Source organism: Pongo pygmaeus, chromosome 16 (assembly GCF_028885625.2).
Source record: "Pongo pygmaeus isolate AG05252 chromosome 16, NHGRI_mPonPyg2-v2.0_pri, whole genome shotgun sequence".
Taxonomy (NCBI): Eukaryota; Metazoa; Chordata; class Mammalia; order Primates; family Hominidae; genus Pongo; species Pongo pygmaeus.
In genome coordinates, this window is record NC_072389.2 from 77,558,170 (window position 1) to 77,574,941 (window position 16,772).

Sequence of the window (16,772 nt, forward strand, 5' to 3'; positions counted from 1 at the left end):
GTTGAGACATGGCCCAAAAAGCCTTAAAAGATCTGGCCCTTATAGAAAAAGTGTGCCAAACTCTGCTACAAAGCATTAGTTCTAAAACTTTAACATACAACGGAATCACATGAAGGGCTTGTTAAAACAGTATTGGGACTCCATCCCCAGAATTTCTGCATAAGTAGGTATAGAGTACTTAGAATTTTCATTTCTAAAAAGGTTCCAGGTGATCCTGATGCTACTATTGAGGAGAGAGAAGGAATAAACTTTGAGAATCACTGCTGTAGAGTATTCCATTGTATCTGTATACAATAACTTGTTCACCCAATTCTACTTTTTTCTTTTTTTTTAAGAGACAGGATCTCTCTTTGTTGCCCAGGCTGGTCTCAAACTCCTGGCCTCAAGCAATCTCAAGCAATCCTCCCACAACACCGGGATTATAGGCACAAGTCAAGCCCCACTCTACTACTGATAGACACTGCTCTTAATTCTAATATTTGGTCATTAAAAACAACGTCTTATGACCATTTCCACACAAAACTTTTGGTGTGCATTTATACTTATTTTTGAGTGAAAACACAGGATTATAAACTACATGTTTAACCACAGCAGATAATGCCAAACAGCATTCTGATGTGGTTGTGGCAATTTACATACCCACCCCAGTGTATGTCCCTATAGACATATCTCTCCAATACTCGTATTGTCTGTCTTTTTCATTTTAGTCATTTCGGTGAATGCCTACTGGTATCTCATTGTGATTTTAGCTTTGATTTCCCTGATGAATAACAAAGAAAAAACATTTTCCTATGTTTACTGCCCATTTGGATTTCCCCTTGTATGACGTGCTTGTATTCATGATAAAAACTCTTGGCTGGGCACAGTATCTTACATCTGTAATCCCAATGCTTTGGGAGGCCTAGCTGGGAGGATCACTTGAGGCCATGAGTTTGAGACTAACCAGGACAACATATTGAGACCCTGACTCTACAAAAATAAAGAAAAAAATTAGCTGAGCATGGTGGTATGCACCTGTAGTCCCAGCTACTTGGGAGGCTGAGGCAAGACGACCTCTTGAGCCCAGGAGATCAAGTCTGCAGTGAGCTATGATTGCGCCACTGCACTCCACCCTGGGCTGCAGAGCGAGACTCTGTCTTAAAAACAAAAAACAAACAAACAAGCAAAACTCTCGAAAAACATTATTGCCTTGTTCTTAGTCTCAGAGGAAAAGCACTCAGTCTTTTTCATTCAGTAAGATATTAGCTGTATTTTGTAGATGTCCTTTATCAGAAAATCATTTTCTACTCCTAGTTTAAAAGAAAAAAAGGAATAGCTATGCAGTTTTATCAACTGCTTTTTATATATCTCGAGATAATTGTGTTTCCTCTTTATTTATTAACAGATGATTAAATTGCTTGATTCAGTTAAATGTAAAGCACATGTTGAAAAAAAATCTCCCTTTGGTTACAGTGTATTATCCTTTTGTACATATTGATGGATTTTATTAATATTTGTTTAGAATTTTTGTATCTGTGTTTATGAGTGAAACTGACCTATAATTTCCACTTCTAATATCCTTAACAGATGTGTGTATCATTGTTATCCTGGCCCCCTAAAATGTACTGAGAATTGTCCTTTTTTCTATTCCACCTAACAGCTTATGTCAGACTGACACTCTTTCTTCTTTCCATATTGGTATAATTCACCAGTGGAGCCACCAGGGCTTGCAATGTTCTTCAGGGAAAGGTTTTAAATTACATATTCAATGTCATTAATAGTTATAGAATCAGATTTCCTATTTCTTCTATATCAGTTTTGAAAAGCTCTTTTGTTCGCATCATTTGACAAGTCTATTAACATAAAGTTATTCAGTGTGTCTGACTCTTTTTAATACGTATAGGATCCAGAGTAATACCCTCCATCACTGGGATTTTGGTTATTTATATCCCTCTCTCTGTCTTGTCTCTCTCTCTCTCTCTCTCTCTCAGATGAATTCCTTGAGGGGTTCATCAATATTATTAGCCCTTTCAAAGTATTACTTTTGGTTTGGTTGATCCTCTCCCATGGTATATTTGTTTTCACACTTTTATTAATTTCCTCTTTTATCTGTATTATTTCATTTTCTCTACTTTCCTCTGGTTTAGTTTGCTGATCTTTTTCCCAATTGTTGACAGGGATCACTGATTTTAAACAAAAATCTTCTAAGAGCTATGAAATGTTCTTCTAGGTATAGCTTTAGGCATTTCCCATAGTTTTAATATGTAACATGTCATTAAGTACAATATATTTTCTAATTGTTCAACCTCTAGGCTATTTAGAATTTTTTTTTTTTTGGTTGAGACAGAGTCTCGCTCTGTCGCCCAGGCTGGAGTGCAGTGGCCCAATCTCGGCTCACTGCAAGCTCCGCCTCGCGGGTTCACGCCATTCTCCTGCCTCAGCCTCCTGAGTAGCTGGGACTACAGGGGCCCGCCACCGCGCCCGGCTAACTTTTTTGTATTTTTAGTGAAGATGGGGTTTCACCGTGTTAACCAGGATGGTCTCGATCTCCTGACCTCGTGATCCGCCCACCTCGGCCTCCCAAAGTGCTGGGATTACAGGCGTAAGCCACCATGCCCAACCTAGAATATTTCTTAATTTTTAAACATATAGGTATTTTTCAGTTATTTTTTAGTTATTGATTTCAGGTATAATTTTATTATGGTATTAAAATCTGTGTCATTTCAATCCTTGGAAATCTGACTTTCGCTTTATGGTCCAGGATATAAACAAATTTTGTAAATATTCCATGCAAACTTGAAAAAAAAGTGCATTCTGCAGCTGTTGATGCAGTGTTCTATGCATATCAGTTATATATTTGATTTTTAAATCTTCTATATCCTTAATTGATTAGGTTTCAGGCCTAAGGGCAGGAAACTGACATTCTGCTCTGAAGGACAGTCAGTGATGGATGCCCACAAAGGCACTAATCTCATCTTCTAGATATTTTAAATCTTCTATATCCTTACCAACTTTTTGAACACTTATTCTATCAGCAAGTCAGCATGGTATGTTAAAACATTCCACTATGATGGTAAATATATTTTTCTTCTTCGAGTTTTATTCATTATTGCTTTATATATTTTGAGGTTATGCTATCAGGTGCTTATAAATTTTGGACTGTATACTACTTCCCAAGGAAGTGAATAATGCTAAAGGGGAGCATTATTAAATATTCCTTTTTATCTCTAGTAATGCTTGAAATATGATATTAATATAGCTACAACTGCTTTTTTTCTTAAGGTTTACTAAATCTTCACTCAACCTTTTAATCTTTGTATATACTTATATTTAAAATGTCTCTCATAAGCAACAGTTTAATTTAGTTTTGTATTATATCTAGTCTGACAATCTTTAGCTTCTAGTTAGAGCAATGAATCAATTGTATTTAATGTAATCACTAATATTTGTGAGATTAAATCAAACAGCTTACTACTTGTTCTTTGACTTTCATGGCATTCCTTTTATTTCTTGCTTTCTTCTGGATTGAGTGTTCTTATTTTACTTATCCTCTGTATTTTTTTTAAGTTTTATATTATTTTACTATTTTTGGCAATTCTAGAAAACATGTATCCTTAACTTATCACTAAGAGAAATAATATCTCTGTAACTTAGCATTTAATACAAAGATCTTAGAGTATCTTAAATTCTATTTACTCCTAACTTATATGCTATTGCTGTCATGTATTTTAGTTATATTTAAACATTATAGTTCTTTTTCTTTTTTTTTTTTTGAGATGGAGTCTCGCTCTGTCACCCAGGATGGAGTGCAATAGCATGATCTTGGCTCACTGGAACTTCCGCGAACCCTTCCCAGCTACAAGCAATTCTCCTGCCTCAGCCTCCTGAGTAGCTGGGATTGCAGGCGCCTGCCACCACGCCCTGCTAATTTTTGTATTTTTAGTAGAGTCGGGGTTTCACCATGTTGGCCAGGCTGGTCTCACACTCGTGACCTCAGGTGATCCACCTGCCTCAGCCTCCCAAAGTGCTGGGATTACAGGTGTGAGCCACCACGCCCAGCCTAAATAGTTCTATTTAAACCATAAAAGTTATGTTTAACTTTGTCTCATTAATACTCATTTAGATTCAACGACTTTTTTATAATTTTCATTGCTCTTCATTCCTTCCTGTACCTGAGCTACAATCGGAAACAACTTACTGCCTAAACAATATACTTTGGTTTTAAGGAAAATATGCCATTGTCTCCTAGCTTCCACTATTTCCACTGAAAGGCTGACTGCCAAGTCTTATTGTTGCATCTTTAAAGATAGAGATGTCCCTGACTTACAATGATTCAACTTTACAATGGGGTGAAACTGTCATAATTTCTGCAGACTTTATCTTTGCCTAGGCTGGTGATATGTGGTACATGAGATATTCAACATTTTTACTATAAAATAGGTGTTGTGTTAGGTGATTTTGCCCAACTGTAGGCTAATATAAGTGTTCTGAGCACATTTAATGTCCTGCACATTTAAGGTAGGCTATGTCAAGTTATGATGCTTGGTAGGTTAGATGTATTAAATGCATTTTTGACTTAAAATATTTTCAGCTTGGCAAGGAGCACCTGTAGTCTCTGGTTTCCTCTAGCTGCTTTTTAGACTTTTTTCATTGTCTTTGGTTTAGTATAATTTTCTAGGTATAAATATCTTTGTATTTAACATGCCTTGGATTCTTAAAGAGCTTTTCAAATGTATGCTTGTTGGGTTGGTTTTTTTGTTTTGACAGTTTTGGAACATTCTCAACCATTATGTCTTCAAATATGGCTTCTAACTTATTCTACGTCTCTCACACACATCTTTCCAAAATTCCTACGGCACATGTTAGACCTTTTCACTATGCTCTTAGAGTATAAGTCTCTTTCTTATCTTCATTCATTAGGCTCAGTATTTTCTTCTGGTCTATCTTCCAATTTACTAATTTTACTAACCGTATCTTACTATTAAAAACCATCTGTGTCTTCTCAATTTCACAGTACTTTTTAGTTCTAGGTTTTCCCCAATTTGGGATTTTTAAAAGTAATTTGTAGTTCTTTAATAAAAATATTGCAACTTATTTTTAAAAATTTCTTGAAAGCATGGTTAGTTTCCAGTCCATGTCTAGTGCTAATATCATTGGCTGGATCCACTGTGGTACTATTATCTCATTTCTCTTGGGATTTTTTGTTGTTGTTGTTGTTGAGATGCAATCTCGCTCTGTCACTCAGGCTGCAGTGCAGTGGTACAAACTCAGCTCACTGCAACCTCCACCTCCTGGGTTCAAGCAATTCTCCTCCCTCAGCCTCTTGTATAGCTGGGATTACAGGCATGTGCCACCAAGCCCAGCTAATTTTTGTATTTTTAGTAAAGATGGGGTTTCACCATGTTGACCAGGCTGGTCTTGAACTCCTGACCTCAAGTGATCCACCTGCCTCAGCCCCGCAAAGTGCTGGGATTACAGACATGAGCCACCATGCCCGGCCAGATTTCTCGTGGTTTTTATTCATGCTGGTTTGCCTCCATGTATGTCTTTATGTCTCTGTCTGTCTCTCTCTCTCTGTTTTGGACTGAGTGTTAGATCCTGTATATGAAAAATTATAAAGATAATTTTAGCAGTTGGATGATGTCTTCTTCTAGTGGAGATTGTATTTGCTCTTGGCAGGTGGCTAAGAATACTACAAATTTTATATTATTTTAACCTAATTGGGAACTGAGATGATTTTAAACTGGGCTTCAGTCCTTCTGATGCCAGGTTTACTTCTGATTTACTTTTGTCTGAGATGCAACCCTTTAGGGATCTCAACCTAAAGCCTATAGGAATTACCAAGGGCCTCCTCCTTATTTTTGAGTCAGAAGAAAACTCTGCTCAATTCCTCATACTCTCAAGCCTGGCCCTTTTAGAATCAGAAACACTAGAAAAATAACGAAATGTCTCTAGGAACAAAGCAGCACCCAAATGCTGGGCTCACTTCCCTAGATTTCTTTCTTATAGTCTAGGCCCTGTAAAATTTATTTGAAGGTACTCCAATGCCTTCAAATATATGTTGTGGAAGTTTTTTCGTTGTTCTCCAAGGTAAGGTTCATCAAAAGTTTCTAGTCTGACAACAACAAGTAAAATGGACGAAACAAAAACTTGCTAGATTATGAGCTCCTCAAATAAGATCCCTGCACTCTAAATTTTCTATCTTCTATGCTTAGCACACTGCCTGGCACACAACTGTTGTTCAATTTACTGATGAATCAATCAAATGAAGAATAATTCTCAGCAAATAAGGAAAAGAAAAATGGGAAGTAATACAAGTAACAGAAAACATACAATTGGCCCTCCACATCTGCAAAAGGTTCCACATTTGTAGATCCAACTGACTACATATCAAAAATATTTAGAGAAAAAAATACAAAAAATATAAACTTACAACCAGTATAGCAACTATTTACATAACATTTACAGTGTATTAAGTATAAGAAACTGAGAGATGATCTAAAGTATACTGGAGAATGTGCACAGGTTATGTGCAAATACTATACCATTTTACATAAGGGACTTGAGCATCTGTGGATTTTGGTATTCTTCAGCAGGGGGGCCTGAAACCAATCCCCTGTGGATACCCAGGGATGGCTGTACTTTCAAATATCACAAACCTCTTTGGGTCTGTCTCTTAGTCTACATTACAGTCTCTACCACTACCTTGATTCAGTTCAGAATCACTCATCCATTCTACAGTCATGTGCCACACAAACACATTTCAGTCAAGGACCAACTGCATATACAACAGGGATCCCTAATCTCACGAAAAATTCATATTATCTACTGACGTCTTGATCCTGACCCTGTGTAGGCCTATGCCAATATGCTGTGGTAATATGTATGTATACATGCTAATATGTATGTATGTGTCTTTGCTTTTAACAAGAAAGTTTTTAAAGTTTTAAAAAATTTTAATAGAAAATGGGCTTATAATTATATAAAGAGAAAACATTTTTGTATAGCTGTACAATGTGTGTTTTAAATTGCTACTACAAAAGTCAAAAAGTTAAAAAAAGTTTATAAAGTAAAAACATTACAGTAGGCTCAGGTTAATTTATTATTAGAAAAAGAAAAAAATTAATAAATTTAGTGTAACTTAAGTGTACAGTGTTTATAAAGTCTAACTAGTGTGTGTACAGTAATGTCCTAGGCCTTTATCACCACTCACCCAACATCTCATCCAGAGTAACTTCCAGTCCGGCAGGCTCTAATCATGGTAGGTGCCCTATGTAACTGTACCATTTTTTATCTTTTATGTTGTATTTTTACTGTATCTTTTCTATGTTTAGACACATTTAGATATACAAATACTTAGCATTGTGTTACAATTGCCTACAATATTCAGTGTAGCATGCTGTACAGGTTTGTGGCCTAGGAGCAATAGGCTATATCATATAGCCTAGGTGTGTAGGAGGCTATACCACCTAGGTTTGTGTAAATACAGGATGATGTTCACACAACAGCAAAATCACCTAATGATGCATTTCTCAGAACATATCCTCATCATTAAGTGACATATGACAGTACTTCAACTAGTTCATAGATTTTTCTCCTTCTTTCCAGTTCACTGCTCTTCAGTCCAATTCAAGTCCTCTGCTAAATATACTTCAAATAGCTTCTCATTGTCTGAAAAATTCTAATCTTCCCTGCATGACATATAAGTCCACTGTTTTAAGTACAATGTGTATAATGTTACCTTTGCCTAAAATATCTTTTCCCATTGACAATCTAGTGAGCTCCAGCTCACTATTTGAAATTATATGCCAGAATCAACCCTGGAAAATTTTTGCAGCCTTTCAGGTAGTTCCAATCAACCTCATCCTTTGGGTAACTACTTTACCTTATATCTGATTATAGCATTTACATCCTGCATGGCAATTATTACATCTCTTTCCCATCCCATATGCCTATGTGCTCCTTTTGGACAAAATTTAGAACCAAACCACAGTCATCATATTGAAGAGTTTTCCTACAAATGTACCTGTGATACTGTATCTTCTTTTTAAAAATTTTAACCTTAACTGATTTTATACTCAACTGAACTTAACAAGTAATCACTGAGTACCCATTTCATACCAGTTACCAATGAGGTACATATAAATAAGACACTTAACAAGATTCTGACACAAAATTGCACCACATTGCCCAAGATGTTGACATTCAGGGTAGCAAGTAAATGAGAATCACCCATCTTCCAAGTAGTTTTGAACACATTTTCCATAAACTCTAGGGTTTTTTATTTTTATATATAATACGTTTATGGCCAAGGCATTTCTTCTGGCTGTCTAATCTAGACTTCTAGAAAAGAATAATTTCAGTTTACAATAAAGAATGCTTGTCTTTTTCAAAAGCAATTTAACCAATGTTCTGTTTAATGATCCACAGAGCAACTGATGTTCTGCTCTGTAAAATACAGAACCCAGAAAACAAAATGCATTCCCTCACCCTTCTAACACATGTACTTATTTGCAAGAGATAAAGAATATTAACTTAATATGATTTATGTAAGAGTCTTGGACTGAATCAAGAGACATGGATGGCAATCCCAGCTTAGCTTTTGATTAAAAGAAAATATTATAGAGCCAGAGTGTTAAGGTTTGAATACTGGCTTTAGACAACATCTGAAAAACTAGAATAAAAACAGTACTGACTGATAAGTAACACTACATAACTCATAAGTGTTAGCTAATATTATAACAAATAATATTATCTTTCCAAAGCTCTAGGGTAGCATCTAGCTAAAAGGTTATATGTTTAAAACTTTAAGCATTCATCAAGTTGGTCAGGACTAATATTGTCATGCTATTGTTAACCAGCCATTATGTCCTTTAAGCAAAATAGAGGCACTTTTTTAAAAAGCTAAGACAGCAACAAGATCCAATGATAGGAGACTTGATGATATAAAGATCTTTTCTCCCTCTTTTCTGTAGAGCTGCTAGCTGTTGTAGTCTTTCTGTTCATTCTCTATTCTTAACCATTTCCCTTGAGTTCAGTTTGATGAAACCTGTGTCTGCCTATGTCCTCATACACAAATTCTGGGGTACAATGTAAACCTATTACTGATTTCAACCTTAGTTTGGAGAAAAAGTCCACATTTTGTTTGACCCTCCCTTTACCCTAATAATTCTCACGGAAACTGAAAGCCCACTCTTTTTTTTTGAGACAGAGTCTCACTCTGTCACCCAGGCTGGAGTACAGTGGTGCAATCTCGGCTCACTGCAACCTCCGCCTCCCACATTCAGGTGATTCTCCTGCCTCAGCCTCCTTAGTAGCTGGGATTACAGGCTCCTGCCACCACACACGGCTAATTTTTGTATTTTTAGCAGAGACGGGGTTTCACCATGTTGGTCAGCCCGGTCTCAAACTCTTGACCTCGTCCGCCCACATCGGCCTCCCAAAGTGTTGGGATTACAGGCTTGAGCCACCACTCCCAGCCAAAAGCACACTCTTTTTATACTAACTTAATCAATCTTGAGATCCTCATAAGAAATATCTAGTTACCCATCTTGGTCTCTCCATACCTAGTTTCTTTGTATCTACACTCTGTATTGACTTGAGATTCTGTTAAGCTCCTCTATCCCATCCTAGAACTAAGAGACCAAAGCAATCAAACAAGCATACAGTTGGCCCTCCATATCCTCGAGGGATTGGTTCCAGGACTCCCTGCGAATACCAAATCCACAGATGCTCAAGTCTCTTATATAAAATGGCTTAGTACAGTCAGCCCTCTGTATATGCAGGTTTGTATCAGTAGTTTTGTATCAGCCACGGGTTGAATGCTTGGATGTAAAACCCAAAGATAAGGAGGACCGACTGACTGTACTTAGCATTACACACAGTGACCAAGCCCATGGTAGCAATTAAAAATCAACACCACTGTTTCCAAACCCCTGTGTGAAAGAAAAAGAAAAAAGAAAAAAACAATCAACACCAGCAAAACAAAACAAAACAAACACACACATCTTTTTAATCAAAGGTTCATTCAAGGCCAGGAGTGGTAGTTCCTGACTGTAATCCCAGCACTTTGGGAGGTCAAGGTGGGAGGACTGCTTGAGCCTAAGAGTTTGAGACCAGTCTGGGCAACACAGTGACACCTTGTCTCTACAAAAAATAAAAACAAAAATTCGCTGGGTGTGATGACGTGCACCTGTGGTCCCAGCTCTTGAGTGGCTGAGGTGGGGAGACTGCTTGAGCCCCAGAGGTCGACACAGTGAACCAAGATCATGCCACTGTACTTCAGCTTGGGTAACAGAGCAAGACCCATCTCTAAAAAAACACACTCCCCTGCAAAAACAACAAAGGTGCAATCAAATAAGCATATATAAGCAATTTTTTTTTTTTTTTGAGACAGTCTCATTCTGTTGCCCAGTCTGGCATGCAGTGGCTCGAACACAGCTCACTGCAACATACACCTCCCAGGCTCAGGTGATCCTCCCACCTGAGTCTCCTGAGTAGCTGGGACAACTGGCATGCAATACCATATCTGGTTAATTTTTATATTTTTTGTAGAGACAGGGTTTTGCCATGCTGCCCAGGCTGGTCTCTAACTCCTGGGCTCAAGAGATCCACCCACCTTGGCCTCCCAAAATGCCAGGATTGTCAGTGTTAGCCACCGTGCCCAGCCAGCAAATCTATTTAGGGGACTATAAAACCTCTGTCATCTGCTTACAATGATATGTGGACCACAATATTTGTATTGAAAGACAAGATTTAGGCCGGGCACAGTGGGAGGCTATAATTCCAGCACTTTGGGAGGCTGAGGCAGGTGGATCACGAAGTCAGGAGATCGAGACCATCCTGGCTAACACAGTGAAACCCCATCTCTACTAAAAATACAAAAAAATTAGCCGGGCGTGGTGGTGGACACCTGTAGTCCCAGCTACTTGGGGAGGCTGAGCCAGGAGGCTGGCATGAACTCGCGAGGCGGAGCTTGCAGTGAGCCGAGATTGGGCCACTGCACTCCAGCCTGGGTGACAGAGCAAGACTTAGTCAAAAAAAAAAAAAAAAAGAGACAAGATTTAAAATGCTTATTATGTGCTCTCCATTCTTTTAGTAAAATATTACAACTGATATTATGATAAACAATTGAAGCTACCAGACTACTCTGTTGCATCTCACATTTCTAACCCCATCAGTTGAGTTTACATATACAAAGAGGCAATGGTATTTGTTCCCAAGCCAATTTACTTCGGTTATTCTTGTTTGTAAAGGCACGTTTCAATATTTAATAGAAACACTATGTAAATCAATAAAATGTGTGAAAAAATAAAGTGAATTATTATGAATATGACTCAAAGATATGTGTGATGGGGGGACAAGTGTATACATATTTAGGTACTCACTTGTTCCAATTTAAAGATATGCTGATTAAAGTAGTGCTGTAAACGTTCATTAGCAAAATTAATACAGAACTGTTCAAAGCTGTTATTTTCATAATCTTCAAACCCAAAAATATCAAGAACACCAATAGACAATGTCTGTAAAACAAGAGAAAGTTTTGATTAAAAGTAACATTTAAATTTATTTAATGAATAATATCTACAACATAAGTAACAAAATGCTCAATTCTTCTAAAGCAGTGCACAGGGGATTGTGTTTGGCCAGTATTCAAAATATATCATGAATTAAAAGTATTTTAGTTACCTTTATCTTACTTTTATCCTAATTAAAAAAATATATCCAAACTGTTAATACACATAATCTATAGATTACAGAAATGTGTGAAGCAAGGTTAATGGCCTGTTATCTTAAGAAACCTCAGAAATCCCTAAGATCTAAAAGGGAATGGAAAAAAACAGAGCATGAGGAAATCAAAAGGTTATTTCAATGAAGGATCAAGAGAGATAGGTTACTCCTGGCTATACCAAGAGGACAATGCAATTTTTCCTATTTTGACTTCTACATCCCAATAAATAGAATTCTTCATTAAGAACCAAACTAGTATATTTTATCAGCCTCATGAAGACTGAGTGAAACTAGACGTCAGAACGTATGGTTTCTTTTTTATTTTTGAGACAGAGTCTCGATCTGTCACCCAGGCTGGAGTACAGTGACGTGATCTCAGTTCACTGTAACCTCTGCCACGGGGGTTCATGCGATTCTCCTGCCTCAGCCTCACCAGCAGCTGGGTTTACCAAGGCATGCACCACCATTCCTGGCTAATTTTTTGTATTTTTGCTAGAGACTGGTTTCACCGTGTTGGCCAGTCTGGTATCAAACTCCTGAGTGCAGGTGATCCACCCGCCTCGGCCTCCCAAAGTGCTGGGATTACAGGCGTGAGCCACTGTGCCCGGCCAGAACATATGGTTTTGTAAAGTTAAAAATATTTATTAAAAAAAAAAAAAGTATGAGGTTTAAAATGTTGAATAGTGCTAAAAGGATTATAACAAAAGGCAGCAATCCCTGCCTCATCATCAAGGTCTGCTCCCTAAAGTCAACCACATTCAGATCTTTCAGCTGTTTGGTAGAATACAGAACATAAATGCTTGTTCTTCTATTTCACTTCTAGGAATAATCTAACTTCTTACTGTGGATTTGGCTCTAATACCTGCATATAAACACTTTTCTCACCACCGCAACCCATTCCAGAAATACAGTTGTATGACAATTTTGGTTAAATGAAAATAATTTTTCTCCACTGGTGCTAAGAGATAACAACGGGCAAACTGATATAATGAATGAAAAATAGTAAGCTCTTTTTTAAAAGCCTGCACTAAGAGTATTTTGTTTAATTCTGCTAAGTCTAGGCCCTTAAAAAAATTAAAATAATGCCCTTCAAAAATAAAAATAAATCAATTTGATAAATTAGATTACAATTTAAATTAATTTTTATGACTGTGAGTTTACCTGAAGCATGAAAAATTAACGTAAGAGCAATTTCACATTTAAGGCAATAGGATTAAATTTAAAATATGACATTTTTAATCAGTCTGACAAGGTGGACTAGTCCATGAAGGCTGCCCAGAAAATACAACTAGACGTGAAATGATTAAATACCTATCATCTGCCATATTAAAAATATAGTTAGAAAAAGTCTAAACATAAAAAAATTATAATTATAAAAATATAAGAATAAATATTTTATAATCTTGGGCTAGAAGAGGTCTTCCTCTGTAAGTAAAATACATACACAAAATGCAAAACTAAAAACAACAAAAATGACAGAATTAACTGCAAAAAAATTACAAGATAAAATCAGAAAAACAGTATAAATAAATCTAAAAAGTAAATAAGAGAGAAAATAATTGCAATATATATCAAACTATAGGCCTCCACAAATATCCACAATAAATGCCTTCTAAAAAGGAGTAGGCCAGGCATGGTGGCTCACGCCTGTAATCCCAGCACTTTGGGAGGCCAAGGAGGGCAGGTCACTTGAGGTCAGGTGTTCGAGACCAGCCTGGCCAACATGGTGAAACCCGTCTCGACCAAAAATACGAAAATTAGCCAGGCATTGTGGCACGTGCCTGTAATCCCAGGTACTTGGGAGGCTGAGGCAGGAGAATCACTTGAACCCAGGAGACGGAGGTTGCAATGAGCCAAGATCATACCATTGTACTCCAGCTTGGGCAAAAAGAGTGAGACACTGTCTCAAGAATAAATTAAATTAAAAATAAAGTAAAAATAAAAACGAGTATCAAAAAGACAAAACAAAAAACAAAAATAACACAAAGATATTTTAAAAATACAGAGAAGAAATAAAATAGAGAAAACATGAGGTGATGCTGAACTTTTATCTATCATTAAAAATAATGCAATAAAATGAAACCATTCCCCTTATCAGATTAGGAGATGTAAATACTGATAACATCCAATGTGGGTAAAGGTGTAGGGGATCAGGTGCTTTCACACACTGCTGCTGGAAATGTACAGTCTTTTTTGTAAAGTGTCAAATTTTTAAAATGTATCTATCCTTAAACTCAGCAATCGGCAGGGCACGGTGGCTCATGCCTATAATCGCAGCATTTTGGGAGACCAAAGCAGATGAATCACCTGAGGTCAAGAGTTCAAGACCAGCCTGGCCAACACAGTGAGACCCTGTCTCTACTAAAAATACAAAAATGAGCTGGGTGTGGTGGTGGGCACCCATAATCCCAGCTACTCAGGAGGCTGAGGCAGGAGAATCTCTTGAACCGGAGGTTGTAGCGAGATCATGCCACTGCACTCCAGCCTGGGTGAGAGCAAGACACCATCTCAAAAAAACAGCAATCCCACTTTGATAATTTTATCCTAGAGAAATGTATACACAGGTAAGTAAAAGAATATTTGTTACAGCATTGTTTATAACATAAAATCTATTTTTAATGGATGGATTTATGGTACACATCTTACTATATAACTTTTTTTAAATAGCCAGGTCCAGATATATAATGAGACAAAATATTTCAAGAGATTCTAGGTAAAAAAAGTACATATATTTATGTTTGAAAGAATACAGAGAGCATGATTCTATTTACATTTTTAAAAGCAACTCTGAATATACACGTTTGGGAGGTAAAAACACATAATAAAAAAGGTCTGGAAAGACACACAGAACAATTCTTCTGAACAGGGTAATAAATAACAAATAAAAGCAATTTCTTACTTATTACTCTATAAAATTCTGTGTTTTTAAATTTCATGTATTAACCAGTTTATTAAAATAGCTTTCAGGGAAAAACATATTATAATCCAATATATCATTACCTTGGTATTATGCTCTAAATCTTTACTATTCAGAAGTGCATGATTAATTCGAAAAACTATCCAGTCAAACAGGGCACTATATAGAGACTTAGCCATGGAGTTCCTCACTGTCACAGCCTGAAAAACAAAAGGATTACAAGTGCATGTAGAATTGACAATGATATGATTAATATACTATGACAAAGTTTTTTGCTCCCATTCAAGAAAGAAACTTACTATCCTGAATTAGAAACTAATTTTTCTCTCAAAATAAAAAATCTATAACTGAAGTTTTTTGTTTGTTTGTTTTTGAGAGTTTGGCTCTCATTGACCAGGCTGGAATGCAATGGCGCAATCTCGGCTCACGGCAGCCTCCGTCTCCTGGGTTCAAGTGATTCTACTGCCTCAGCTTCCCAAGTAGCTGGGATTACAGGCATGCACCACCACGCCTGGCTAATTTTGTATTTTTAGTAGAAACGGGGTTTCTCCATGTTGGTCAGGCTGGTCTCAAATTCCTGACCTCAGGTGATTCACCCGTCTCAGCCTCCCAAAGTGCTGGGATTACAGGCGTGAGCCACCGCACCCAGCCAATTGAAGTTTTCCACATGTACTCATTCAATTAGTCCCACTCAGAGAATCTAGGTTAAAACTGCAATTAAAGATAAGAGAAACAAAATGTAGGTCACTCAGTTCAAAACATGTTTATTAAAAATTGGGATATATATTCCCCCGAGGAAAGAAGGTATAATTGGAAGTTTACAAACAAATGACTTTGCCAGTTAAAGTAGGTAAGAGTATTCTAGGCAGAGGAATAAATCTGTTAGGAAAAAGCCATTAATTTCTGTGGAATCCTAATCACCCTCTTAAAACATACACTAATACAACCACAATTACATTGGTAGTTGTCTTCAGCTTATCACCCATAGAAACTTCTGGAATTACTCCATCCTCAAAGACAGAAACAATTCCCTCATTATGTAGTTACAAAATTTATTTTTTCCTCACTCTAAGCTTTCCAAGTTTATGAAAATTCTCTATACTATCTGCTCTACTTTCCTGTAAGTCTGAAATTGTTCTTAAAAAACAAAGAATTTCACCATTTATAAAGCATAAATTTACAAAAAAAAAAAAAAAAAGGGAGTAGGGTATGGCACATGTCTTACCGAATTGAGTCTTAGCACTTAGAAGAATATAAATCCTAGTAATTTACATATTTATTATCTAGGAGCTTATTCTGAAACTTGTATATTAAGGTATATATTTATAACTCTGTTTTGAAGTACGAAGAAAATAGTAATAATTAAGAACTAGACTATCTTCCAATTCCAGTTTTTCTACTTATTCTAGCTGCATAATCATGACTAAGTTACTTAACCTCTTGGGCTACTGGTTATACATCTGTAAAAAGAAGGTAATACTACAACCTACCACATAGGTGATGAATTAATTTCTGAATATTGAAGGAAAAAAAAAGCTTCAAGTTCCTAGACCAAAAAATAACTGCCTACATAGCAGAAAGAAGACTGGTACCAAATTCTCTATCTTCAACACTAGAAACCTGTATTATTTTTTATTGTTGTGGAGTTTTAGAATATTTTTAATCTGCAAATGGTTGAATCCTTGGATGTGGAATCTGGGCATAAGGTGAACCAACTATCAAGAAAACCAATGGCAGAACGAAAATATAACAGAATACCACTGTATTTTTTCCCCAGAAAGAAAAGAAAAATGAAGATAATCTGATAAAATTCAGGAAAAGTACAATATTTTAAAACTAAATCAACAAATGTAAGACATAGAATAAGCATATAAACATTATCACAATAAATTTTATGAATGCGTTGAATTTTTTAGTTAAAAGACCTTCAGACAAAGATAAAAACTAAAGTCTAACTACAGTATTTATGGTTTACATAATGTACCATTTTTATAAAATACCATAGTCATAGAATCCAGGTAGGCCAATATGATACCTATTTGTTTACTTTGTAACTCCAAATTTTATACTTTCAGCCCTTTTCTCTGAAATGCATGTCTGTCTTTCATAGCTTAACCTCAATAAACCCAAATATCAAGTAATATTT

At 36.5% G+C, this 16,772-nt stretch overlaps 1 protein-coding gene across 13 annotated transcripts in view; it reads right to left on the bottom strand.

The window, feature by feature from the left end:
* Positions 1-16,772, bottom strand: part of MYO9A (myosin IXA) — a 308,394-nt gene that overhangs the window by 168,857 nt on the left and 122,765 nt on the right. For all 13 annotated transcript variants that reach the window (XM_063652720.1, XM_063652726.1, XM_063652723.1 and 10 more), the window contains 2 exons: positions 14,710-14,826; positions 11,367-11,501 (listed from right to left, as the gene is read on the bottom strand). In XM_063652720.1, coding sequence (XP_063508790.1) covers positions 11,367-11,501; positions 14,710-14,826 — 252 coding nt within the window. The remainder of the gene's footprint in view (positions 1-11,366; positions 11,502-14,709; positions 14,827-16,772) is intronic.